This window comes from Vulpes lagopus, chromosome 1 (assembly GCF_018345385.1).
Source record: "Vulpes lagopus strain Blue_001 chromosome 1, ASM1834538v1, whole genome shotgun sequence".
Classification (NCBI taxonomy): domain Eukaryota; kingdom Metazoa; phylum Chordata; class Mammalia; order Carnivora; family Canidae; genus Vulpes; species Vulpes lagopus.
This window is the reverse complement of record NC_054824.1, coordinates 116,680,179-116,707,888: the sequence shown is the minus strand read 5'-3', so window position 1 is coordinate 116,707,888 and position 27,710 is coordinate 116,680,179. Positions and strand designations below refer to the sequence as shown.

Genomic DNA, 27,710 nt, shown 5'->3' with positions numbered 1-27,710 from the left:
GAAAAAACTTAACAAATTTGTTTTAATGCAGAACAAGAATATGAAACAATGAAACAGGAGAATACTCGCCTACAGAATATTGTTGATAACCAGAAGTACTCAGTTGCAGACATCGAGAGAATAAATCATGAAAGAAATGAATTGCAGCAGACCATTAATAAATTAACCAAAGACCTGGAGGCTGAACAACAGCAGCTGTGGAATGAAGAGCTAAAATATGCCAGAGGCAAGGAGGCGGTATGTCATATCATTTCCAGAGTGGCAACTTAGAGCTGACATCATAAAGGTCTATCCCTATTAAGAAAAACTGGGTAGAATAAATTGGCTAAAGAAGTAAAACTTTTTAGCATTGATATTTTACTAAAACACACTTATCCCTTTATGTCAATTCAATAACACCCCAAGTTCTCTCAATCAGATTTAAGGTAGCCTGTAATTTTTAGTAGTAAACCAAGAAAAAAGCAAAAATATCTCTAAGTCCATGAAAATAATTTTCATAAATCACATGCCTTCTAGAAGAGGGTATGAGTCAATTCTTCATTTACCTATTCACTAGTCAAACATTTAATTAACATCTGCTGTGTGCCACTACCCATGCTGAACTTAGAAGAATAAAAAGACAGACTCTCCTCTCAAGAAACTTCTGATCTAGTTGATATTTTTCTACCAAGAGATCGCACCTCTAAAGATGTTTGCACAGGGTATTGAGAAAGCATATAGTATACCTAACCCAAATGTAGTGTTTTTGTCTCAGGGAGATGTATGAGGTGATTTTTAGAAAGGTTTCCTTGAGGAGGTAACACTTGAACTGAATTGGGGAGTATAAGTAAGATTTATCTTGGCAGGGACTCCTGGGTGGCTCAGCAATTGAGCATCTGCCTTCAGCTCAGGTCCTGATCCTGGGTCTAGGGATTGAGTCCTGCATCAGGCTCCCTGCGAGGAGCCTGTTTATCCCTCTGCATATGTCTCTGCTTCTCTGTGTCTCTCATAAATAAATAAATAAAATCTTAAAGAGGAAAAAAAAAAAAAGAAAGAAACTCTGTCCCCATTAAAGAGCTCCTCACTCTCCCCTCCCCCAACCCCTGGAACCACTAGTCTACTTTAAAAAAAAAAAAAGAATTATCTTGGCAAAGGTAGAGGATTCAGCAAACGAAGAAGTATATGGGAAGGCCCAAAGAGAAAATAGCATGTTGTATTCTGTCATCAGAATCTTTTCATATGGCTGTAGCTTAATAGTGAGGGATATGGCACAGCAGAAGAGAAGACTCGAGAGAAAGCGCAGAGCAGACCATAAAGATTCTTTTCAAATTTAAAAGTTTGGACTTTATCCTGAAAGCTCCAAGAAGCCCTCAAGATTTTTAAACAGGGGTGCCTGAGTGGCTCAAGAGGTTAAGTATCTCCCTTCAGCTCAGGTCATGAGATTGAGCCCCATGTCAAGAAGGAGCCTGCTTCTCCCTCTCCCTGCTTATTCTCTCACTTTCCCTGTCTCAAATAAATAAAAATCTTTTTTTTTTTTTTAAATTTATTTTTAAATTTTAAATTTTTTAATCACATACTACGTTTCAGAAAGATCTCATTTTTGGTCATGGGAAAAATGGATTGGAAGGAAACAAAACAGATAAAGATATGTGGCAGTAATGTGGTGACAAGTTATGAGCTGAATTTAGATAGTGCTCAAAGAAATGGGTAGATCCTGACTAGTTAGGAGGTAGAGTGAATAAGACTTGATGAAAGAAAAGGGGTGTATTCATAGTGTCTGGCTTGGGCAGTGGGGCAAGCAATAGTACCGCTTACTCCAAAATAGAATAGAAATCAGGCATTGAGATAGTATGCTAGACCTGTTAGGTCCATGGGGCATCCAAGTGAGAATATATAATAAGCTGTTGTTCTGTGAGTCTGAACCTGAGCAAACAATATGTGTGTTTGCAATGTAGATTAAGAAAAATCAGTATGTATTGTGATTGAAGCCACAAGGGTAGATGAATTCACCAAGGAAAAACGCATAGGAAGAAGGGAGCACTAGCATCTTAAAGTGGGCAAAGGTCCCTTAAGAGTGGACTAAAAGAAACTGAGGACTAACAAGAGAGTTCAGGAAGATAGAAGCTGAGAAAGGAAGTCAGGAAGGAGTGAGCAGTGTCAAATGCAATAACAGGATTTAAAATTTTCTCTCAGATTTGGTAACAGCAGTCACTAGTGACCTTCACTAGAACCAAATTATTTGACTTCATTTCAGTTTTATAGATAGTATAGTATCCTTTTAGCCAACATTGTTAAGAAAGTAGGTTCACTGGCCATATGAATTTCTAGATAATTAAAGTTGATCCTTATTTTTGTTGGCAATCCCTTATAAATGTTCTATACTGCCTTGCTAGCTATGCACTATTTACTCTTTCTTTTTAATGTAGCTCTCAGTAGACATGAACTTTTTCTTAATGATTTAGCATAATCATGGCCAAGACCCCAATGTATTCTAAAACAATAAGTTAACAGGTTGTCTAGGGACCAAATAATATTTTCCTATCAGATAATTCCAGAGTTATCTTTTCTGCTATTTACACTATTGCATTCCTCAGAAAAGTTATGTAAATCAAGACTTTTTCAAGAACAGGCAATAAAACATGTCTTCCAAAGAGCTGTCTTTTTTTTTTTTTTCAACAGAAAAAATAGAGTTTCAAAATTAAGTTTTGAAGTTTTCTCCTCTAGTATTTTCATTTATAATGTATGTTTATTGTAGGTATAGTACTAAAATTTATACCTCACTGGGAACCCTGGGTGGCGCAGCGGTTTGGCGCCTGCCTTTGGCCCAGGGCGCGATCCTGGAGAGCCGGGATCGAATTCCGCGTCAGGCTCCCGGTGCATGGAGCCTGTTGGAAGATGAGGCTGAAAGAAGAAAATTATGTGGGAAATAAGTAAGCAGTGATTTGGTTAGGGACAGAGTAGGCCATATACAGTGAGAAGAAAACCTTAGGGTACATACTAGGTAAGAGAAAGATTAAAGAATGATAGTAGAGGGGATCCCTGGGTGGTTCGGCGGTTTGGCGCCTGCCTTGGGTCAGGGCGCGATCCTGGAGTCCCGGGATCGAGGCCCATGTCGGGCTCCCTGCATGGAACCTGCTTCTCCCTCTTCCTGTGTCTCTGCCTCTCTCTCTCTCTATCATGAATAAATCTTAAAAAAAAAAAAAAAAAAAAAAAGAATGATAGTAGAATGCAAAAGTTTAATATAAACATTGTATCTATCTTTTTTTCTGGACTGATTTTTATTCCACATGTCATGTCTGACTGGTAGTAGCCTTCTGGATCTCTATGTTGAGGTAAACATTGAGCCTGCATCTGCTCATTAGGAAAATGTATGATCAGTTTTCACTGTCTGAATTAGTTGTAGGAATTAAAAAATGTGTCACACATTTGCTCTCCCTGCAATTAGACATGGTAAAGTGCATGGGCTTGTAAAAACTGTTTTCATTTAGAGAAATAAAATGCTAGTGAAGAACAGAAGCAACTACATGTAAAACCATTTATTAAGGACAAACAGCTACACATCTTAGTAATCCCTAGAAAGCTATATTACAATTAGAGTAGTTGAAATTGTTTCCTGATTCATTAGTAAGAAATGTTAAATGAGTGGCACCTGGCTGACTCAGTCTGAAGATTTTGTGACTCTGGATCTTGGGGTCATGAGTTTGAGCCCCATGTTAGATGTAGAAATTACATGGATGGATGGATGATGATAGATAGATAGATAGATAGATAGATAGATAGATAGATAGATAGATAGAATCTTAAATGTAATATATAAGTAGTATTGCTTTTAGGAGCTTTAAATTTTTGGAAATTACAAATTAAGCAAGTTCCAAAGAATGTTCTTCCCCCATTGCATTCTTTCACTTGAAGTGTTCAATTTTATGGCTAGAAAACAACAGAAATTATGTGTCTATTAAATTAGTAATAAGTGTTATGAATAAAAATAAAGTAAGAGGATTGAGAAAATCAGGGTGCTATATTAAAGCAAAAGCCTTTTTTTTGATGATATAATTTGAACAGAGCCCTGAAAGGAAAGCAGACCAGGAAATATGGAATTGTGTTATTGAAATATTTTTGTTAAAATAACATATGTGACTTAAATGATTGCATTTCACTTATTTTGGATAAATGAAATGTTTAATTTTGTAAATTGACAATATTAAGGTTTATTTTGTTTCATAATTTCTCTGACACTTTAAAAAGTAAGTTTTAGTTAATACCTGAATATAGATTCTTGTTCCAAACTATTTGGTAAATGAAAGAACAGTAGTATATTGCTTACTAATTAATTACAGTCTTTAAATTATCCTACAAATTTAGTGTGAATAAAATCTTTCATTCTTTGTATTTTAAAACTACCACCTTTACTACTGAAATCAAATTACTAAACTACCATAAAATACATATAATTTTTATGTATAATTGCAGAAATGCTATTTGAAAACCTTATGGAATGGGACTCTTCGGTTTACTTTAACATTTCTTTTTGTATTCTCTTCTTACAGATTGAAACACAATTATCAGAGTATCACAAGTTGGCCAGAAAATTAAAACTTATCCCTAAGGCTGCTGAAAATTCCAAAGGTTATGACTTTGAAATTAAGTTTAATCCTGAAGCTGGTGCCAGCTGCCTTGTCAAATACAGAGCTCAAGTTTATGTAAGTAATCATGAGTACTTCAAAAGATTTTTAAATATGACTGATGTCTTGTTCATTTATGTATAAGAGTTTAAACTTCAGCATGTTCATAACTGAGGACTGAACATAGAAATAAAACACTGAAATTTTTAATCTACTTTCTTTTTGGTACTTAAATTCTCTCTATTGTACCGTCCTCTTTGAACTATAAAGCCTTTTCCTCTCTCCTTACTTTATTTACTCAACTAACCAAAAGAAATTTTGATTATATTTAATATAGACACTAGGATCATAAAGAGAAAAATTACCTGTGCTCTTAAGTTGCTACTTGTCCCCTCAGAGAAAGAGAGATAAAAATAAATCATTGCTATGTATGTGCTTTATTAGAAATGTTTATAAGCTATGGTATTGAGATCAATTCTTGCCAGAATTGAGGGGAAAGAAAAATATCCACAGAGGTAGTGGACGTAGAATGAAATCTTGAAAGATGAGGTATTTATTGGGATGGTCTGTGGGAAAGAGCTTCAGGCACAAGGACACAAATGAAAGCATGTGCGAAGGCATGAAATATAATAGGGCATTAAGTAATACCAGCAGTCAATAATGAAAAATCTGCACCAAATTTTTAAATATGGACAAGGATGTAATTTGAAGAAGAAAATTTTTAAATCGTTCTGTTGAAACTTCTCAATTATTCACAGATTTTAGTATTTTAGTGCTCCCTCAAAAATATCAATTTTCAAAATACTTAGTTTTGAATAAAGAATGCCAGTGAGGGGGACGGTTGGGTGGCTCAGTGGTTGAGCATCTGCCTTTGGCTCATGGCGTGATTCTGGGGTCCTGGGATTGAGTCCCTCATCGGGCTTTCAGGAGCTTGCTTCTCCCACTGCCTTTGTCTGTCTCACTCCTCTCTCTCTCTGTGTCTCATAAATATATAAATAAAAGCTTTAAAAAAAAAAAAAAAGAATGTCAGTGAGAGTCTAAAGGTATGCATTTTTCCCTTGAGAATTATTCATTCAATAAATTATTTATTAAGTACATACTATGTTCTATACCAGCTAGGTGCTGAAGATGAAGTACCCAGAAACAACCAACTCCTGCTTCCCCAGAGATCATAGTTTATTGGTGAACAGAATTGGATTAAATAGGGTTAGACTCATTTTCTATAGAAAAAAAATTCAGGGGATCCCTGGGTGGCTCAGCGGTTTAGCGCCTGCCTTTGGCCCAGGGCGCGATCCTGGAGTCCCGGGATCGAGTCCCACGTTGGGCTCCCGGCATGGAGCCTGTTTCTCCCTCCTCCTGTGTCTCTGCCTCTCTCTCTCTCTCTCTTTGTCTATCATAAATAAATAAATAATAAATAAATAAATAAATAAATAAATAAATAAATAAATAAAATCTTTTAAAAAATTCATCCAATAAACAGTCTTTTACTGAATTGTTTCTCAAAGAATAGGTAGGCAGGTAGACAGAGACAGGCTGGTAGGGATATAGTTTACACACCACTATTTTGAGTTGTTTGATGCTGATGCAAGAAAATAAGTGCCTGCATCAAATCATTGTAGAAAGGATTACCCAGGGATGTCTGGGTGGCTCAGTGGTCGAGCATCTGCCTTTGGCTCAGGGCATGATTCCAGAATCTGGGATCGAGTCCCATATCAGGCTCCTTGCATGGAGCCTGCTTCTCTCTCTGCCTAGGTCTCTGCCTCTCTGTCTTTCTGTGTGTCTCATGAATAAATAAATAAAATATTTTAAAAAAAAAAAAAAGGATTACCCAGTACAAAAAGAATGCACATTCTGTGAAAAGAGGGAAAAGTTTTTCTGTGATCTCTGAAAATAGTTTTACATAATAATAGAACAATAAAAATAGGAATAGCATCCAGAAAGTATATAACCCCACTGTTATAAGTAGTATTTGGAGAAAAGTTCTTAGATTAAAGAGGCATTTCATCTTTCAAAAAAAGAGAACAGCCAAAACTAAAACTCAGCAATAACTTCAAAAGACATACTAAAACCATAGTAACATACAAAGTTTTCTTTTGGTGATGAATATGATTTGGAGTGAGAGGTGGCGGTTATACAACATTGAATGTACTAGAATGCCACTGAACTATCTGCTTTAAAGAAGTAGTTTTATGTTAAATTCATTTTAACTTAATTTCAGTTTAATCATTTTTAGTTTTTTAAAGATTTTATTTTATTTATTCATGAGAGACGCAGAGAGAGAGAGGCAGAGACACAGGCAGAGGGAGAAGCAGGCTCCATGCAGGGAACCTGACGTGGGACTCGATCCCAGGTCGCCAAGATCACACCCTGGGCTTGGGCTGAAGGCAGGGCTAAACCGCTGAGCCACCCAGGCTGCCGAGTTTTATCATTTTTAAAGTGTGAATATGACCTCTATAAAAAAAATAATAATGAGAAATTCATATTATGTTGCAAGAAAATTAGAGGATAAATAGAAATGTAAGCAGTAAGAATTTCAAAGTTGCTAAACATGTGGAGATGCCAGGTGAGTGGCACACCTAGAGGGCATGGGAACTCTGTGCCTCTTCTCAAGTACGTTTCCCTATGCATCTCTTCCATCTGGCTGTCCTGACTTTTATCATTAAGTAAACTGGTAAACATTTGTCTATTCTGGACTCCTACCTTGCATTATTCATGGAACAACCCACCCTGGTGATCTCTCTGTGGTAATGTGTCGAGATGTTCCTAGTTCTTTTTGCAGCCTCCGAGTCCTCATTGTTGTAGGTTATTCAACCAGTCCCTGCTGGTGGACATTTGCTGTTTCAAGTCTTTTGCTATTATAAAAAAATTTCAATAAATACCAAAGAGAAGACATACAAGCAGATAATTGTAAGATTAAACAATTGAAAAGGATTAAGAGATAAACAAAAATTATTTTCAAAAGAGATAGCTATATTGGGACGCCTGGGTAGCTCAGTGGTTGAGCATCGGCCTTCATCTCAGGGCTTGGTCCTGGAATCCTGGGATCAAGTCCCTCATCAGGCTCTCTGCAGGTAGTCTGTTTCTCCCTCTGCCTGTGTCTTTGCCTATCTCGCTGTGCCTCTGCCTCTTTCTGTGTGTCTCTCATGAATAAATAAAATCTTTAAAAAAAAAAAAGAAAAGCTACTGTATTAAAATAACTGTACTTATAAAATGTTTAAATAATAGCAATGAATCTTCAGACTCCATAAGCAAATCTAAGATTTTGCAAGTATTCAAAACCAAAAGCAAGTTACATTCTATAGTTACAGAAATTACACTGAAAATTAGTTTTGTTGATACTCCTGGATAGCTCTTCGGTTGAGCATCTGACTCTTAGTTTCAGTTCAGGTCAGGATTTCAGAGTGGTGATATCAAGCCCCATGTCAGGCTTTACACTAAGCAGGAAGTCTGCTTGAGATTCTGTCCCTCTGCCCCTCCCCCTGCTCCTGTGTTAACTCTCTCTCTCTCTCTAGAATAAATCTTTAAAGAAAAAAATTAGTTTTATTGCCTTATTTATGATGTATTAATTTAAAAACATCATGGCTTCACTTTTTTTCCTCCAAAGTGGCTACTTCTATCATAATATGTAAATGCTTCCTGAGAAATTTTGTAATTACATGTATCATATGTAACCCATATCCCTGTGTATTTTATAGGTACCACTTAAGGAACTCTTGAACCAAACTGAAGAAGAAATTAATAAAGCTCTAAATAAAAAAATGGGGTTAGAAGATACTTTAGAACAGGTAAGTAACAAAACAATTATTAAAAGCAAAAAAAAGATTTTTAATTACTTAAATGTGGTTTGTAGTTTCTAAGGAATAAACTTTTAAATAAGATATTATGGAAAATAAGAGTTGAGTACACCCTTGTCTTAGAAATATTTGAATTAAATTTTTAAGTAACTTAAACATTCTAGGCTACACATACATTGATGAGGAAATGATAAATGAGTAAATTTCCCTTGTTTTAAATGGAAAATTGCCTCTTTCAACCCGAGATCATTTAATATCCCTTTTAAGTTTTATTTATGACAAAGACTTAACAGGCTAATACAGAAATTTAAATAGTTCTAAATGAAACTTCGCTCCTTTAATCGAGAAGACTCAGTTTTCTTTTTTTTTATTTTATTTTATTTTATTTTTTTATGATAGTCACACAGAGAGAGAGAGAGAGAGAGGCAGAGACACAGGCAGAGGAAGAAGCAGGCTCCATGCACCGGGAGCCCGACGTGGGATTCGATCCCGGGTCTCCAGGATCAGGCCCTGGGCCAAAGGCAGGCGCTAAACCACTGAGCCACCCAGGGATCCCCAAGACTCAGTTTTCTTAAGTAATCAAAGACCTGTTAAAAACAACACAGGAAATTATTTTAACAAAACACAATCTTTGCTTTCTAGGCAGATTACCTAAAAGTAAAGAAAAACTTTGTTTAAAATTCTTATTAAGAGTAGACCAATAATCTAAGAAACCTGTTCTATTAACAGAAAGAAAACCAAGTTCTAAGTTTGTACTGGCTTATTTTTGATATTAAAACTCTAGTACATAATTAAAATTCATTCCAATCTTGGGGCCCCTGAGTCTCCCTTTGGCTGGTCATGATCCCGGGGTCCTGCCCCACATCAGGCTCTCTGCCAAGCAGAGAAGCAGAGCCTGCTTCTCCCTCTGCCCCTCCCATTGCTTGTGCTTTCTCTGTCTGTCTTACTCTCTCTCTCAAATAAATAAATAAATAAAAATATTTTAAAAAATAATTCATTCCAGTCATACAACCCTGACCACACATAGGATGTTTTTCCCTTATTATTTCTAGCAGTTTTAATTACACATATTAGAATTTCTAACCCTTGGAAATTTTTAATTTCTAATGAAATCTAACAGTGAGAAATTAAACTTTTACATTACCATTCTGTGGATTAGCAGACAAATACTTTTTTATGATTTCTAGAAACATGCTTTTGCACAGAAAATTTGTTAGAATGGCATAACACGTTTACTAGTAAATCCACATACCTTGAGTTCCTCTGTAGAAGGAAGTAAAAAGTGGATAAACCAATATTCAGCAATTAATGTTTCAGTACTTTATCTTATTTGAAAATGATATGAATAGTGAATGAATTTAACTTAACTCATCATTTAACTTAACCTAGCAAAACTTGAAGGTTCCAGGTTACCAAAAAGATTTAGAGAGACTATTTAAAAGTTCACCTAAAAACTTTTTATCTTATTTACATCCATTTAATTTATTTGTTTTTTACTATGTTTAGATTACCCACCAAAACTTCATTAGACATTAGACAAAATCAGCCATCATCCCAAGCTAATTTTTCTTGCTGACAAATTTTGTTAAGAGTTAACATAAACTCATTTGATTGATAAACCCAGGTGGAATAAGACTTGTATGTATGCATTTTATTCAGTGTTGATAACTTGAAAGAAAAGTTTATTTTAATTAAATCAACAAAGTTTAAGCTAACGTTAGTATTAAATATTTTCTTAGGTGACGTAAATTCAGAAAGTATTTGGGTTAGTTTCTATTTTAACTTTTTATGAATACTGAATTTATTTAAGCACTTATTTTAAGTCAATTTAATAGAGCTTTTTTACAAAAAATTTTAGTAATACCTTCCAGAGGTGGAAAATACCACTCATCTATAATACACATATAATAGACACACATAAACATACAGACAGATGTAAATAGAGACCTTATGGCCTCTGTGTTGCTAGTTAGAAAGAATTTGTATCTAAGTTGTTTTTCTGGTAGATGGAGTAAGTTAAAGCTGCCTGCCTGGATGGCTTAAGCTAAGTTTTAAATATTTCCTTTTTTCATTTTTTTCCTGATAAGAATGACCTCCCTGATGTTGTACTTTCACATTTAAATCTCAAAGGCACAGGGAAAGAATACAAGTTACAAGCCTTTTAAAATAAATAAGGGAAACTTGGGCACTGATTTAAAAAAAAAAAATAGATGAACTTTGAAATGCTTCTAGAGCTGCATTTCTAGTTTTGCAAAGAAGTGAGTAAATGTGAAAGTCTAATTGGCTTTGTTCAATTTACAAATCATGCAGTATCCCATTATAGAAAAGAGCTCCAAATGGCTACAGAAAAGGAAAGAGAGTAGAAGCACACAGTTAGGAACCCTAACAGTATCCTGAGTGATAAATGGTAAAAACTCAAACCAAAACTATTGCAGTAAGGATAGAAAAAAGAGATTGAAAAATTGAAACAATGTAATTCAGTGGTCCATTTGGACACAACCCTGAGATCAGGATCTGAGCCAAAATCAAGAGTAGGATGCTTAACCGACTGAGCCACTTAGGCATCCCTGAAGATTTTTAAGTCAGGACATAATACCTTTGTACTTTAGTAAGCCCACAATGTTGGCATTTTGAAGGCTAGGTTAGAAGTACATGAGACTATAAGCACACAGTTCAAAAGCCTAACAGTATCCTGAATGATAAATGGTAAAAACTCAAACCAAGGTTATTGCAGTGAGATTTAAAGATTGAAGTAGTGTAATTTAGTGGCCCATTTGGTTGTGAAAGTTAAAAAAGAGAGAAATTAGGAATGTTCAAGTGTCCAGCTTTGGTATATGATGTTAAAAAAAAAAAAGAAAAATTATTCATGACACTTGTTAAAGGAAAGAAGGTGGACTTTAATCAAGGGGACTATTACAAAGAGGTTTTATAGTAGGTGAGAGAGATTGGGCTCCACTCCAAAAAATGAGAACTTATAACTAAGAAGTAGAGTGCAGATCAGTGGATAAAAAATTACAGAGAGGAAATACTAGGGATAGGGAGGATTCTATCTAAACCAACCTAATAGGATTCTTGCTGAAAGCAAGCCGAGGTGATCAGGTATCAGCTGGAAGATGTTGGAAGATGAGAGACTTGATTAGATATAGACCTCTCAGAATAAAGTTCAAAAGAGCTAAGTAATTTGGTCAAGGAGAGAATCTTTTGGAGGTAATGTTCTAGAACCTTGATAAAGAATATGAGAGAAGGATTTAGAAGAAAGAATTTCAGGCTAGGATATGCTGATTTTCAGATCTCTAAAATATTGTGGAGAATGTTCTGTAGGCAGTTGGAGTGTGGACGTAGACATAAATAGTTATTCTTAGCATGCAGTTAATTAAAGCTGGAAGATTTCCCAGGTGTGAAAATGAAAGCACTCTCCCAAGTGACCAGATGAGAATATAGCCAAGATCAGAATCCTGGGAGAACATCCACATCCAAAGTACAAGCAGAAAAAGAAACTGTAAGGAAGAATTAGAAGGACCTCCAAGATTTAAAGAGAAAACTAGTAGCTTCCATTGTCATAGAAACCAAGGAAGGAGATTTCAGAAGGGAGTGATAAGCAATTATATATGTTACTCAGATATCAAATAAGATTAAGTCTGAAAGATGTTCATTGACCTTAGCAATTAAGATGTTAATAGTGACCTTTGCAAAAGTGACTTCATGAAGCAGAAGAGCCAGAAAGCACATTGCTGTGGATTGAGGTTGGAATGGTAGTAGAAGATACTACGGTATGAACAGTCTACCCCATGGTTTGCTGCAAATTTGAGGATCACAGAAGTTTGAGTCTAAGGAGAAAAGATGGAACAGTAGTTAGAAAGTAGTATAGAGGAAAGGTTTTCATTTTTATGGGATGGGGGAGGGAATTGTTTGGTTTTAAAGATGAGAGAGTGAGTTCAAGAAAAAGAGGGTAAAGTTTAATAAATTACAAGCCAAAGGGATTGATGGATTTGAATGTGGTTCATGAAGAAATACAAAGGCTTGGGGTCCAGAGAAGAGCTGAAGGGGTTGTTTCTCTTCATGAGGAAAATGAGTGTCCTGCATCCTGAAACTGACTGGAAGAAGGAAAAGTCTCATACATATTTTGGTTGCTTAGAGGCAAGAAGTGATGGAAATCCAGTCTAGTGGCTCTGTCTTTCCAATGACAGAAGGAAAAAAAAATCATGTAACTAAAGTAACTAATGATGTGTTCTTTGCTTATAAGCTTCAATTCTTTATTAAATGAATGAATGAAAAATGACTATAAGAAGTATACCAAATATTAATAGCAGTTCTTTAGGATTGTAGAATTATTAGTAATTGTTACTTTCTTTAATTTTTCCATTACTTACCACAATGGAAATATATATTTTTGTGGGCAGCCCAGGTGGCTCAGCGGTTTAGCGCCACCTTTGGCCCAGGGCATGATCCTGGAGACCTCGGAGCCTGCTTCTCCCTCTGCCTTTGTCTCTTCCTCTCTCTCTCTCTCTGTCTCTCATGAATAAATAAATAAAATCTTTAAAAAAAAAAAAAAAAAGGAAAAACTTTAGAAAAAAAAGAAATCTATATTTTTGTAATGGGGGATGTCTAATTGATGAAACTTTAGTAAAGCTCACATGAAAGTTAGATGCTGCTCAGAGATTAAGTAAACATGATTTTGACCAAACATAACAGCCTTGTGGAAGTTCTGATTATTTGGGATTCCACTGGTCTTATTGCAGGTAAATTTAGTGAAACAACTTGTTTAAATTACCAGCTACTTCAGAAGTAACATATCTTTAGACTGGAAGTTTATAGTGTAGGGGCCAAGGGCGAATTGCCTTGCCACTTTGGCATACAGCTTATTTACATCTGAAAACGTTCGTGGCCCAAAAGACTTGGGAAGAAACTTTGATCTCCACCCACCCCCTAACTGCCTAAAAGAATTTAAAGGTTTAAAGGATCTCCCAGAAGGGAGCTACAGTATAATATAAACTAGGGATGGTAGACAGGGAGGAATTTAGCAGAGTCTCTGTTAAAATTCCTTTCTACGTCCCATTGTATTTGTGTGGCCCGGCAAACATTTGTTTACCAAACATTCACTCTTCCATTTTCCTGTGAATGCCTTCTTTTTCTTGAAGTCCCAGACCCCTACCCTCTTATCCTTAGTTGAGGATGAAAAATATACTTCATTTTGCTTGTCTTTGGAATCTCATGTCTTTGTGGATTCCCCATACATATGAAATTAAATTTGATTTTTCTCCTGTTAATCAGTCTCATGTCACTTTAATTCTTAGACCAGCCAGAAGAACCTTAAAGGTAGAGAAAATTTTTTTCTGCTCAAGAAGAGCTTCAGTAACTCTAGTCTATTTTTAGGTGGGGAGGGACAGAGGGAGACCAGAGAAAGAATCTTAAGCAGCCTCCATGCCTGGCTCAGATCATGACCTGAGCTGAAATCAAGAGTCAGACACTTAACCAACTGAGCCACCTGGGCACCCCTATAGTCTAAAATAACCTGAAAATCAGGTGTGTATAGAAAAAATCCTTGGAGTTAGAACATCTTGGTTGGAGTTCTGGGCATATGGCTTGCTTCATAATTCTAAGTGAATAGCATTCATTCTAGCCAATTCTTCTCGTTTATAAAATAGAAAAGGAATATTACTTACAAAGAGACTTTTGATAATTGAAAGAGAAGTATGTGTGTGTATATATATATATATATATATATATGCAAGTTTCTTTAATATATAGTCATTTTACCATCCTGTCGTTTACCAAATAACAATTGTTTCACTAAGTTTTTCCCCAAAATATGTATATATAATTTTTTTAACTTCATGTATGTGTTGAATCATCCTTTTAAAGAAAGATCCTTTATTTATACACTTTGCTATTTACTTTTTCTTCTTGGTGTAGCCGGAAAACATTCCATATTAATTACTGGTATCATCTGGTATTAGCACTTTTTGGCAAGAAATGAATTTTGGAAACATTTTTTTCTTTAGTTTCAGTTTCAACAGATTGTAAAGCTCAAACTTTAACAAGATTAAATGTGTTCACATTATTACTCTTTGGAAGAATGCATTGACTAAGAACCAGTTAGCAGACATCCAATAAAATCTATATGAATACTTTTAACATCCTAGAAAGTAAACATACAAATGGAAAGCTAGATAACTAATAAAATAGATCAAATCTAAGTAAAGCTTAGACTTCAAAACTAAAGGGCAAAAACAAATATATTAATAAGTTAATAAAAACATTAAGAGTGTACGTAATAGGGGCACCTGGATGGCTCAGTCAGTTAAGCTTCTGCCTTCGGCTTGGGTCCTGATCTCTGGGTCCTGGGATCAAGCCCTGTTTCGGGCTCCCTGCTCAGTGGCAAGTCTGCTGCTCCCTCTTCCTCTCCCTCTGTTGTCTCTCTTGCTTTCATTCTCTCTCAAATAAGTAAAATCTTTAAACAAAAAAAAGTGTATATAATACATGTAGTATTATATAATATATATGAGAGTTCAAAAACTCCCAGAGCTACTATGGAAAAGTTACTGGTGTCCTTATTTTACTGAGAATTGAGCCAGATTTTTGATTCCTAACTAATGGTACTCTGCACTTAAGTATTATACATTAAAAAAACATAAGGTTTTTTTGTGTGTTTTTTTTTAATTAATTTAACTCCCCTGGGGAATAATATTTGGGGTCAAATGGTACGTGAGAATCTAAAAGGACTAGAAACAACATGGTTCAGTTAGTTGACTTGATAATATGAAAGTTTTTATAGCTTACTAAAATGATTTTGATGTATGGCTATGATTTCTCAAACAAAGTTTTATTCCCCAAGTTAAATACAATGCTAACAGAAAGCAGGAGAGGTGTAAGAACTCTGAAAGAAGAAGTTCAAAAGCTGGATGATCTCTACCAACAAAAAGTTAAGGTAAGAACATTGCCACAGTTTGTATAGGTGAACCAAAGCTATGTCATAATATTGACCTGTTCTGACATCTAACAGAATCTTTAAGCTATATCCTATTGCTTGTGTTTAAGTTTAATCTTCTAAAGTTTATTATAAGGAGTTATTTTATTTTGTTCTTAATTTTTAAAGGATTTTTTTTCTGGATTTGGGCTACTTCACCCTAGAACCTGTTTATTGTTCAATTAGTTTTTATACTTGAATATGAAATTCTGTGTCCTTATAAGACCAAAACATGTTGTAAATGTAATTCTTCTACCTTTTATAGAAATTTAGTTAAGTACTCCTTGAAGCATAAACTTCCAATAAAGCTTTGTGTCTGTGGTTGCCTGTAAGTCATTGCAAACTGACTATCTTGGCCAAATTCCAAAGATCATTATTATGAAACTTGAAATTTTGAAATGTGGATAAAATAATAGGATTAATTTCCGACCACCTCTGACCCTCTACCTTCTGTCCAGCATTTTACATAGAGTAGCACTCAGATGACTGTTTATTACCGCTTATATAACTTACGTGAAAATTTTAGTCCTACCAATATTTTTTACTTAGTTACACCAGCAAAGCATCAGGAATTAAAAACTTTCTCTCGGCCTTGTATTTAGCACCTATACATTTTGTCAAGCAGTAGAAAGTTTTAGATAATACACCACAGTAATATGATTTACATGTGAAATATGAGGCAGTTGGTAATCATTTTTGTTTTTTCATATGTTCTCCGTGGCAATACTTGTGTTTAACCTCTTAAAGCACTTCAGTGAAAGGTTTTCATATTTCATCTTGAGAAGCCTAAGAGTTGATGATTTGGGGCTCCTTTGCCTCCTGTGCATAATGACTACATGTGTGAAATAAAGGTAGTGTGAAATTTACCCACATTTTTGCATATAGAAAAGGCCTCTTTTGTTGATCAGAGGAAAAATTTTAATTAAACTAAAGTTTCCTATTGTAATACATACTTGAAGATACTGCTGAATGAATTATACAGGCCTGTTGGGAGAATGTCATATTTACATTTACAGTATAAAATTCCCAAAGGAGCATTTTAAAGTCTCTTATATGTAAAACAGTACACATGCTGAGAATACAAATGATGATACTACCTGATTTTTTTAAGTGTACACCATATACCAATTTATGGTATATGAAGTATACATAGTACATGGAATATATAGAACATAAATATAAAAAACCATAACCATCCCTTTATCTTGATAGGAAGCTGAAGAAGAGGACAAAAAGTGTGCCAGTGAGCTGGAGTCCTTGGATAAACACAAACATCTGCTAGAGAGTGCTGTTAATGAGGGCCTCAGTGAAGCTATAAATGAATTAGATGCTATACAGCGAGAGTAAGTTCATGTAACCAAGACTTATAATGTTTATTTTGCGATTATTTAGCATTGCTGTAAAGCTAGATCTTTATTAGCTCTAATTTATACTATACTATCTGGGGGAGAGGGAGTAGTGAACAGAACTTACACAAAAAGAGCTTGTAACTTGAGATACTGTCCCTAAATGAATAGATTCTGCTACTATTACAGTTATTGCCCCCTAAGAAATCATTCATTTTTATATCTAGTTAATAAATGGTTTAATGGCTTTTAAACCTTAAAAACAGCATGAGATTTTCAATCAAAATATTTTGGCTATTTGTTAGTATTTTTAAGATATACTTTCTAGAAATTATATAGAGTAAACTATATACTGTAAATTATACAGTCATTCTATAACAATATGCACATAATAATCACCACGCTGCAAAATCATGGAATAAAAAATTTTTATTTTTTATAAAATATTTTATATTTTATAAAAAATATTTTATATTTTATAAAATATTTTATAAATATTTTAAAATATTTATAAATATTATAAAATATTTTATATTTTATAAAATATTTAATATTTTTAAATATTTTTAAATATTTTATATTTATTTTTAAAAAATAAAATTTTTTATTTTTTATTTTTATTTTTATTTTTTAGGACTTACAGGAAAATTGGGGTTAGGACACAACACTCAAAATCTCTGTCAATGACAAACATAAACAAAAGATGGGAACCTAACTAAAATGTTAGCACAATTGTACACATGTTCAATGGCTAAGAAATACATAAATGCTATGATAAATATGACACTATCTTAAAGAGATCTGAAGTTTGCCTGGGGAAAGGGGCATTCAAAGGGTTGTAGCTTGTAAATTATGGAGATGAGGTGGAAGGAGGAGTATCTGAAACCAGATGGAAAGTTTTAACACCAGATGTGGATGCATGTGACTCATCTTGTATGCAATGAACTGAGGAAGCTGGTCCACATTTGAGGTGTGTACTTTAAGTGTTGTGTATATTCCTTTGCATCTGGATTCAACTGAGTGCAGTTTTCTGCATTCACCTAGTGTTTCTCAAGAAGGAAATGGCATAGGGACACCTGTGTGGCTCAATTGGAAAAATATGCAACATTTTTTTTTTTTTTTTTAGCGTCAAGCCCCATGTTGGGTATAGAGATTACTTAAAAAAAAATAGATAAACTATAAAAAAGGGGGGGAGGGGGAATGGCATAAGCAAATACAAATTTTTGCATTTATGCTTAATATATGCTCAAATATATCAATCCGAACTGGAACAAATACATATTTCCAAACAAGCAGCAGAACTATGTATTATGTTATAGTGCTTAGAAGTTCTTCGTTATCAAATTACACATTGTCAAGTTTTCCCTGTTGGTTTCACTTATTTTAAAAGTTATATTGGAAGAGTTTTAGCTATTGTGTATTAACAGTAACTAAAATAGTGACATCCCTTTTTTAAAGAATATTCTGCCTTTGTGTATATAATTCTCTCATGCAACCTATATAAAGTCAATATACTGAATAGTTAATCCATAGGCTTTTTTTTAAAAGTCTTAATTAAGTGACCCTCAACTAAAAAAAATCTGAGACTAGAAGTACAATCCTTAGGGATCCCTGGGTGGCGCAGCGGTTTAGCGCCTGCCTTTGGCCCAGGGTGCGATCCTGGAGACCCGGGATCAAATCCCACGTCGGGCTCCCAGTGCATGGAGCCTGCTTCTCCCTCTGCCTGTGTCTCTGCCTCTCTCTCTCTCTCTGTGTGTGACTATCATAAATTAATTAATTAATTAATTAATTAATTAATACAATCCTTAAAGCACACTTCTTCACTTGCTTATTTGTAGTTTAGGGATAAAAACAGCTGAAACTTTCAGTCTTTGCATGCCTGAAGGTAAGACTCCCACTCCCCCATTCAGATGTATGTAATGCCTTGCCCCTGAAAGCATTTAAATTTACAATCCTTTGGAGATTCAAGCAAGACCATTTGTTCCCCAAGTTTTATATGTTTAAGCATGAGGTTTGGGTGCTGTTTTGTTGCTTTCAAAGGATCTTTGAAAATATTTTTGTTTTAATGGTTGAGAAGCAAACAACACATATACCAATTACAATCTGGTTTTATTGAATATGAAAAGGAGAAGTGAGCTAATTAGAACTGATGCGTTAGTTTTTTCCTAGACCACCTAAATGAGAGTTTTTATTCTACAGATACCAACTAGTTGTGCAAACCACAACTGAAGAACGACGAAAAGTGGGAAATAACTTGCAGCGTCTTTTAGAGATGGTTGCTACACATGTAGGGTCTGTGGAGGTAAGTGTATGAAGGTCTTTCCTACATTCTAATAAAGTTTTTTGTTTTTTGTTTTTTATTTTTTTTAAAGATTTTATTTGTTTATTCATGAGAGATACAGAGAGAGAGGCAGAGACACAGGCAGAGAGAGAGAGAGAAGCAGGCTCCATGCAGGGAGCCCAGCACGGAACTCAATCCCGATCCCGGGTCTCCAGAATCACGCCCTGGGCTGAAGGCAGGCACCAAACCGCTGAGCCACCCAGGTGTCCCTAATAAAGTTTTTTAAAACTATATTTCTGTTTTGTTTCTACAGAAATTAAGTGATAAATTTTATTTCTATGGAAAATATGTCCTAGTAAAAAGTTATCAGAAGAATCCTCTTTAATAGTGTTGTAAGAGACGTCTGCATTTCATAATCTGTTTTGTTCACATAAACAACATATGATATTTCTTACATCAACAGTATATAATGTGCCAGGCCACATTTTACATACTGAAAACATAGCAACACATTTAAGATTTCATTAAGATGAAAGAGCATGTGTTATGACAAATATTTTTCCTTTCCGTTAATTTAGTTTAAAGTACTTATAAAATATAGAATAAAGTACTTATGAAACATGAAGCATGGCTTAAAAGTTCAACAATAATACTATTACTCCAACCTGCTCTACAGAGCCCAGAAACCAGTATATATATTGCTAAACTTTAAAATACCTGGGTAGTCTATTAGGTGATAATATATTTCTAATTGTGAATGGTTAGGAGGGAAAAAATACTCATTATATCACATTGATAGGCTTCCATTTATTGAGACAGAGCGTGTGGTATCTACTTTCCTTCCTTTAAACTGAAACACAATGAACTGTATTTTCTTATTTGCCAGTTTTCTTCACTGCTTGGTGATAGCTGAGAAAAATATACTGGATTCTACATCAGAAAACCTAGATTTTCTCCAGTATTGTTACTTTGAACCACAGAGCAGAAAATTGTTTGAGAAATTACTTTCTTGTTCTCTCAAGTATAATGTGTAATAAATGCAAAGAGAAAAATTCATTCACAACCTATAATGGTTGGCTCAGATTGAGAAAGTCTGCTTGTATGTATCATTTTACTTCTTTTGGTCTTCACTCTCTTCATCTGTTATAGTGAGAGGGCTGTACTAAGTCACTGCCAATATTCTTTGCATCTTTATTACCTGTACCAATTAGTTTGACTGCAGTGTTAATCCGATAGTGATTTATCATGAGGGATTTATGTGAAGGGTAACCACAACTGTTAAAGTTTTATTCAGTTAACATGAAGTTAAATTTGAAACCCTAATGAGAAATGGTAACTTTTTAGTTTCTATTAAGTTAAGTGTTATTCAAGAAGATCAGACTGACTTCAAACATTTACAGAGCCCTTCCTTTGCACTATGTAAAATTCACATTTAGCCAGTAAAATGTGAAAGGAGCCCCTAAAGTCAACCAATCATCTTTAAAACCTAGTGTGGGGGGATCCCTGGGTGGCGCAGCGGTTTGGCGCCTGCCTTTGGCCCAGGGCGCAATCCTGGAGACCAGGGATCGAATCCCACGTCGGGCTCCTGGTGCATGGAGCCTGCTTCTCCCTCTGCCTGTGTCTCTGCCTCTCTCTCTCTCTCTCTCTCTGTGTGTGTGACTATCATAAATAACAATAAATTAATTAATTAAAAAAAAAACCTAATGTGGGGGAATTTTACAAGTGATAAAATTAGGCTGAAGGAAACAGAGGACTGTGGTGGATCTAATGGTATCTTTAGGGATGTTTTTCCTCTGGGGTAAAACATTTCTTTGAGCAATTTTTTTTTTTAAGATTTTATTTATTCATAAGAGACACAGAGAGAGAGAGAGGCAGAGACATAGGCAGAGGGAGAAGCAGGCTCCATGCAGGGACTCTGACATGGGACTCAATCCTGGGTCTCCAGGATCACACCCTGGGCTGAAGGCGGCGCTAAACTGCACTAGGAGACAGCAAACTACACCCCACAGGCCAAATTGGGCCCATGGGCTGTTTTTGTAAGTAGAGTTTTATTGCAACACAGACACTTCATTCACTTCCATTCTCTTTATGGCTGCATTCCTACTATAGTAGCAGAGTTGAGCAGTTGCAACAAAGGTCATCTCACTTATAAAACCTAAAATATTATTTGGCCCTTTACAGGCAAAGGTTACTGACTCCTGTTCTAGAATCCTACCTCCCTGAGGGGCACAAAATCTGTTTTGTCTGTTTAGATATTCAGAAATTATTATAAAGCTGCAATAACTAATCCATTGTAGTATTGAAACATATAAACCAAGCTCTCTGATTGAGAAAAAAAAATGGATGAGCATAGATAGGACTTATGAGAGAAGTATTACAGACTAGTGGAGTAAAATGAATTGTTCAATTGATGGAGTTAGGATTCCTACCTTAAACCCTAGACAAAAATCACTTCAGGATGGATTAAGAAATTAATGTGAGGCTGATTTTTTTTTTTTTTTTAGACAGAGAGATAATGAGTGCTGGGGAAGAATGGCATGGGAATAGGGAGAGAGAGAGAATCTTAATCAGGCTTTACTCCCAGTGCAGATCCCGATGTGGGGCCTGATCACAAAACCCTGAGATTATAACCTGAGCTGAAATTAAGAGTCAGATACTTAATTGACTAAGCCACCAAAACACAACTTAAGTTTTTAACTTTTAGAAAAATTATAGACCCTATCTTTACACCTCAGGAGTTGTAGAGGAGTTCTTAAATTATCTTAAATTAGATACAAGGAGTACAAACCACAAAAGAAATTATTTATAAATTCAGCTTTGTTAAAATTAAGACCTCTACATCAAAAGACAAAGAGTGGAAAAATAAGCTACAAAACCGTAGATAATATTTTTTAAAACAACTAATAACATTGAGATACTGGATTGTAAATCGATGTTAACAATTTTATAAAAACAATTTGGCAATCCCTAATAAAATGGTACGGTTCCATTCTAGGTATTTAATTAAATTTTTACACTGTGTGCTGGAGTACTGTACTAGATTGAATAGTATCCCCTCAAAATTCATGTGTATCCCTGAATCTCATTATGTGACATTATTTGAAAATAAAGCCTTTGTGGATGTAATTAGTTAAGATAAGGTCATACTAGATTAGGATAGGCCTTCAATCTAGGGACCAGTATCCTTGTAAGAGTCCTGTGAAGATGAAGGCAGAAATTAGAGTGACACAGCTGTAAGCTAAAGATTACCTAGAACTGCTAGAACTGGTAAGAGAAAAGGAAAGATTCTTCCATAGAGCCTTCAGAGAGAGTGGCCCTTTCAGTATCTTAATTTTGGACTTCGAGCCTCCAAAACTGAAAGAATAAATTTCTGTTGCCTAAGCCAACTAGTATATTTAAACTTGCTATGGTATAATTGAAATAGTAAAAAACAGATTACCCAATATATTAGTTTCCTGTTGCTACTGTAACAGATTACCACCAATTTAATGGCTTAAAGCAACACAGGTTTATTTTCACATATATCTGGAAGTCAAGAGTATAAAATGGGCCTTCTAGACTACAGTCTTTCTAGAAACTAGGATGGAATTTCTTTGCCTTTACTCTTTTCTAGAACCACATACATTCCTTGGCTTGCAGCCTCTTCATTTTCAAAGCAAGCAGCATAGCATCTTCTGTCCCCTTTGACCTCTCTTCTGTGCTTACATTTTCTCTCTCTCTCTCTCACATTACTGATTCCCTCTTACCAGGACCCTTGTGATTGCATTGGACCCACCAGGACAATGCAGAATAATCTCCTTTTCTCAAAATCCTTAACTTAATCACATCTGTAAAGTGTGCCCTATAAAATAACACATTCACAGTTTTGGGGATTATGCCATGGACATCTTTGAGGAAGCTGCTATTTAGCCTACGATAACTGGAATCAAGCTGAAATTCATTAATAATAAAATGGATAAATATTGATATATTCATGCAATAGAAAACATAACAGTACATGAATAAAAAGTATCTGCATTAACATCAATGAATCAAAATACTGGTTGTGAACAAGTCATAGAATATTATATTTAATATTCAGGAAATATATGTGTAAAAACCGGATGCCATTAAACTAGTATATTGTTTAGAAATACATACATATCTGTGTGGGGCAGGAGGTAAAAGCATAAAAGAAAAGCACCATGGAGAAGAGTGGTTGGCTCTGGAAAGAAAAATGGGGATATTATTAGGAAAGGGCACAAACACGGACTCAAGAATAGTATCCCTTTTATTCCTGTTCTTACAAATGTTATACTTTATATTCTTCACAATTCTTTAAAAGAAATTGTTTTTTCATTAACAATTGCTCATTGTTTTCACTAGAAACATCTTGAGGTGCAGATTGCTAAAGTTGATAGAGAATATGAAGAATATGTGTCTGAAGATCTCTTGGAAAATATTAGAGAGATTGGAGACAAGTATAAGAAGAAAGCTGCTCTAATTAAGCCTTCTGATGAATGAAGATGAAATATTGATTATCTAAGCAAGAACTTTATTAACTGTAAATTTTTAAATGTCCTTTGTAGGTGTGAAAAATCTCTAACATGTCCTAAACCCTTCCTTACAATGAAGTCTTAAGACCGTATCTTTCCAAGCCTGTGAAATATTTTTATATCTTTTATAAATCTAGTTTATTAAAGTATGTATAACCTGAAACTATGATACTTTGTTGGATTGTTATCTTTAGATATGAAAGACTAGTTATGTATCCAGAGTTAATAAAATTATATCAGTAAAGCATATTTTTCCCTGACTTCTCAACCTAACTTCAGAAGGTAGTTAATTTGATCTAAACCAGGAATTAGCCAACCGTGGGCCAAGTGCATGACTCCCATTCACTGATACATTGTCTTTGACTGCTTTCACACTACAGTGGCAATGTTGATTATACGTGACAGAGACTATATGGCCCATGGAGCCAGAAATGTGTACTGTCTGGCCCCTTATACAAAGTTTGTCATTCCCTGGTGTAAGCTGTACAGGGTTGGGCCTCTTTAAAAAACGTAGGCCAACTCATTCCTTATGCAGAGCCAAGAAGCTAAATTTCCTTCTGGCTTCATGCCACCATTACTCTAAAATGAGCAGAAGAATATGGAATCTGGTAATCAGAAAAAATAATAACATAGTTCAATCCCCTCGTTTAAGAGATGAAAATCTATTTCTAGAGAAGTTCTGATTTACCTCTGGTCACACTTCTTTGTCGTGTGGTAGAAGCCGCACAGGAACTTCATTGTAACAGTATACAATCCTGACTACGTACAGCCAACCACAGGAGCTATGAGACATGAATGTTCTGGATGGTGAGGAAGTCATGTTAGAATGTAAGATTATTAGGTCTAAATTGTTAGGAAGCTCCTCACATTCAATTGACATCGGCCCCTAGCTGAATTTCCTGTTCAAACTTTATTACAACTCTAATTCAAGTCAGAATGAAGAACATGATAAAATTAAGCAATAAAAGAACCCAAAATGGAATCCCACCAAAGCTCTATGAAAGGACAGCATGCAGCCTGAGAGAGTGGGATAAACAAAACAGGTCATGGTTGGGAGATAATAGATAGGACAAAATTAATAGTTACCAATGTATTCAAGAATCTTGACTAATCCAACAGAACTTTCTTAAATGATGAAAATATTTTATCTGTGCTCTCCAGTATGGTACCAGCCATTTGTATGTATTGTCACTCAAATGACAACATCTGTTAATGACAAAGTCAACTCAAGAGTTTTGCCCTTCAAAATGTGGTATGGAAATAGCAGTATTATTTGAATTTTTCATAAGTTTTGACATCCATATACACCTACAAAATCATCACAATCAAACTAATGAGTCTATCCATCACTAAAGTTTCCTTGTGGCCTTTTGCAATCTTGTCTCTTGCCCCTAACACTTGCTCACACCTATCCCCAGGCAAGTACTGATATTTCTGTTACTACAGATTAGTAGAATAGTATGTACACTTTGTATGGTTTCTTTCAGAATATTTTGAGATCCAAGATTATTTTGAGGTCCACATTGCACTGGATATCCGTAGTTCATTCCTTTTTGCTGACTAGTGTTCATTATATGAATATATTGAGTTTATCCAGTCACCTGTTGATGGACATGTAGATTCTTTATGGTTTTTTGCCTTACAAATAAAGTTGTGAACGGAACATTCATGTACAAGTATTTGTATGGTCATGTGCTTTCATTTCTTGTGGGTAAATACCTGGGATTGGACAGGCTAGTTCATACAGGGTAGGTGCACATTTGACTTTTACGAAATTTAGAAAATGTTTTCTAAAATGATGGTACCATGTTTCTACCTGCAGTGTAGGAGATTTCCAGTTGCTCCACATCCTTACCCACATGTGGTATGGTCAGTCTTTTTAATTTTAGTCATCCTAAGGGGATGTGGTTCTGTCTCATGATCTTAATTTGCACTTACTTTCCCTGCTCAATCCCTGGAATCAGCCAGTTCTCTAAGGATGACTGGTCCCTATTAATGGATAATATTTGGAAACCAAACCTTAGCACTGTATGTATTCATTGCTCCTACGGTGCCAGTGCTTCCAGGCCTTCCCCAAGGACAGAGCTAAAAAATTTAGTATTCATATGCATACACATACCAACATATTTCTATATGTATCAATATATTACAAACCATGAGTTCATGTCAGTATCTCCAGTTCCAGTCCAAACCCACATGGGTTCATGATACATAGGTTCAATATGCAAGAATTCATTGGCTTAGGCACACTTTTTCAGAATATGGAATTTAACACCCAGGAAAAGGACCATAGTAGATGCAGTAAACTCACTGGTGAGGTGGCTCTTAGGAGGGTGGATAAGATGAAGGCTAATACTGCCAAGTGGAAATGCCTGGGATGCTCTTGCAGAGAGTAGAGGAAGAAATAGAAAGGCTGAGGGAAATGAGAATGCTGTAATACACAATGTAAAGCCAGAAGAGCTTCCCAGTGTAAGGAGGACCTTAAGGACAACGCATGCATGAAGGCCACAGAGAATGTCCTGGTGATAAGGGCAGCAGTATCAGTAGGAAGTTCAGTGGTGGCTCTTCTACAGACTGGGCTGATAGAGGAAGAAGCAGGCATGGAGCTAAGCTCATGAATATTCATGGAGATAATGGTCTCTGAAGTAACAAAGGCCAAGAGGCTGCCCATGCTGATGAACAAGGTCAGAAAAGTGGTTGAAGGGGCTTAATCTGAAGAAGTTATGGAGGTGGTTAATAGAGATGGTATCCCTAGGGGCAAAAGAGAAGGACAGAATTGTTAACTCTCCTACCTTCTGTGATGATATGATCCAAAGAAATATGATCCAACAAGGAACAGGTAATCTTTTTTTTTAATTGATAGGCTATTTTTTAGAGTAGTTTTAGGTTAACAGGGAAATTGAGGAAGTGTGATTTTTAACTCTATAAGAAACAAAAAGCAAGAATACTAGAGCAGGGGCCTAAAGGGTGGGCATCACTATAGAAAGTCATACCCCTTGCTCAGTTCCCAGATCTGGGCCATTTTCAGATCTGAATACCATTGACTGAAGAGGTAGCTGAGTCTCTAGAAGAAAGGACCTAGCAACATCATGATAAGTATATATGGAGTTGATTCCTCCAGTCCTTCCCCCCAAAAGACCCACACCCATTTACATGAGTGATTGTACCATGTGAAAATAAGACTAACCAGACTGTTTTAGAACTATTTGACATAAGATCTGAGTTGACATTAACCATAAGCACCACCACAAATGACCACTCTATGAGAGTAGGACCTACAAAGACTAATTACTGGAGTCCTAAGACCAGGCTTGTCATTTATCCATTGGGTCAATGGCCCCATCCAAAGGTCATTTCCTCAACCCCCAAGTACATAATTGAAATTGATATATTTGTGATATATTTGAGATTTGGAGTATACCCCACAATGGGTCCCTAGTTACAACATAAAAGCTGTAATACTGAGGAAAGCTATATGGAGACTGCTGAAACTACCAGCTTAGCCAAGATAGTAAAAAATAATATACCAGGGAGGATGGCAGACAGTAATGCCATGATTAAAGACCTGTAGGATTCAGAGGTGGTGAAGGATTCACTATCATATCTCCATTTAATTCACCAGTCTGGCTCTCTCAGAAACAGGATGGCCTCTGGAGAATGACTGGGAACTCCCACAGACTTAATCTAGTTGGTAGACCTTTTCCCATCTCCTATACCAGAGGTGGTATCACTGGTAAAGCACATTAATAAGCCCTCCGTTATATGGTATGCATCCATTGACTTAGTGACTACATTCTTTCCCATGCCAATTAGAAAAGAAGATCAGAGCATCAGAGCAGTTTGCATTATTGTAAAATGGACACCAATATTCATTAATAGATCTTCACAGTGTTGTCACAGGCTATCTTAACTCTCCTGCCTTCTATCATAATATATTGGGACCCCCTGGACAACATACTGATCATTTACATCAATGATACCCTGATTAGACAGGATGACTATAAGCTGACTAGGATGCAAACAATTGGAGATAACCCCTAAAAAGACTCAGGGACCTCTAAAAAGTTTTTAGGGGTCCAAGTTTTTAGGGGCATGCTAAGATATCACTTCCAAAGTTAAGGACAAATTGCTACATCTTGCATTCCCTAACACATGAAAGAAATACAGTGCATAGTAGACCTCTTTG

General features: G+C 35.5%; 1 protein-coding gene across 2 annotated transcripts in view; it reads left to right on the top strand.

The window, feature by feature from the left end:
• NDC80 (NDC80 kinetochore complex component) overlaps positions 1–25,181 on the top strand; it is a 45,743-nt gene extending 20,562 nt beyond the window's left edge. For both annotated transcript variants that reach the window (XM_041722163.1, XM_041722155.1), the window contains exons 11-17: positions 32–237; positions 4,527–4,679; positions 8,297–8,386; positions 15,231–15,323; positions 16,575–16,705; positions 18,908–19,010; positions 23,355–25,181. In XM_041722163.1, the coding sequence (XP_041578097.1) occupies positions 32–237; positions 4,527–4,679; positions 8,297–8,386; positions 15,231–15,323; positions 16,575–16,705; positions 18,908–19,010; positions 23,355–23,492 (914 nt within the window). In that variant the 3' untranslated portion in view covers positions 23,493–25,181. The remainder of the gene's footprint in view (positions 1–31; positions 238–4,526; positions 4,680–8,296; positions 8,387–15,230; positions 15,324–16,574; positions 16,706–18,907; positions 19,011–23,354) is intronic.
• The last annotated feature ends 2,529 nt before the right edge of the window (positions 25,182–27,710 follow it).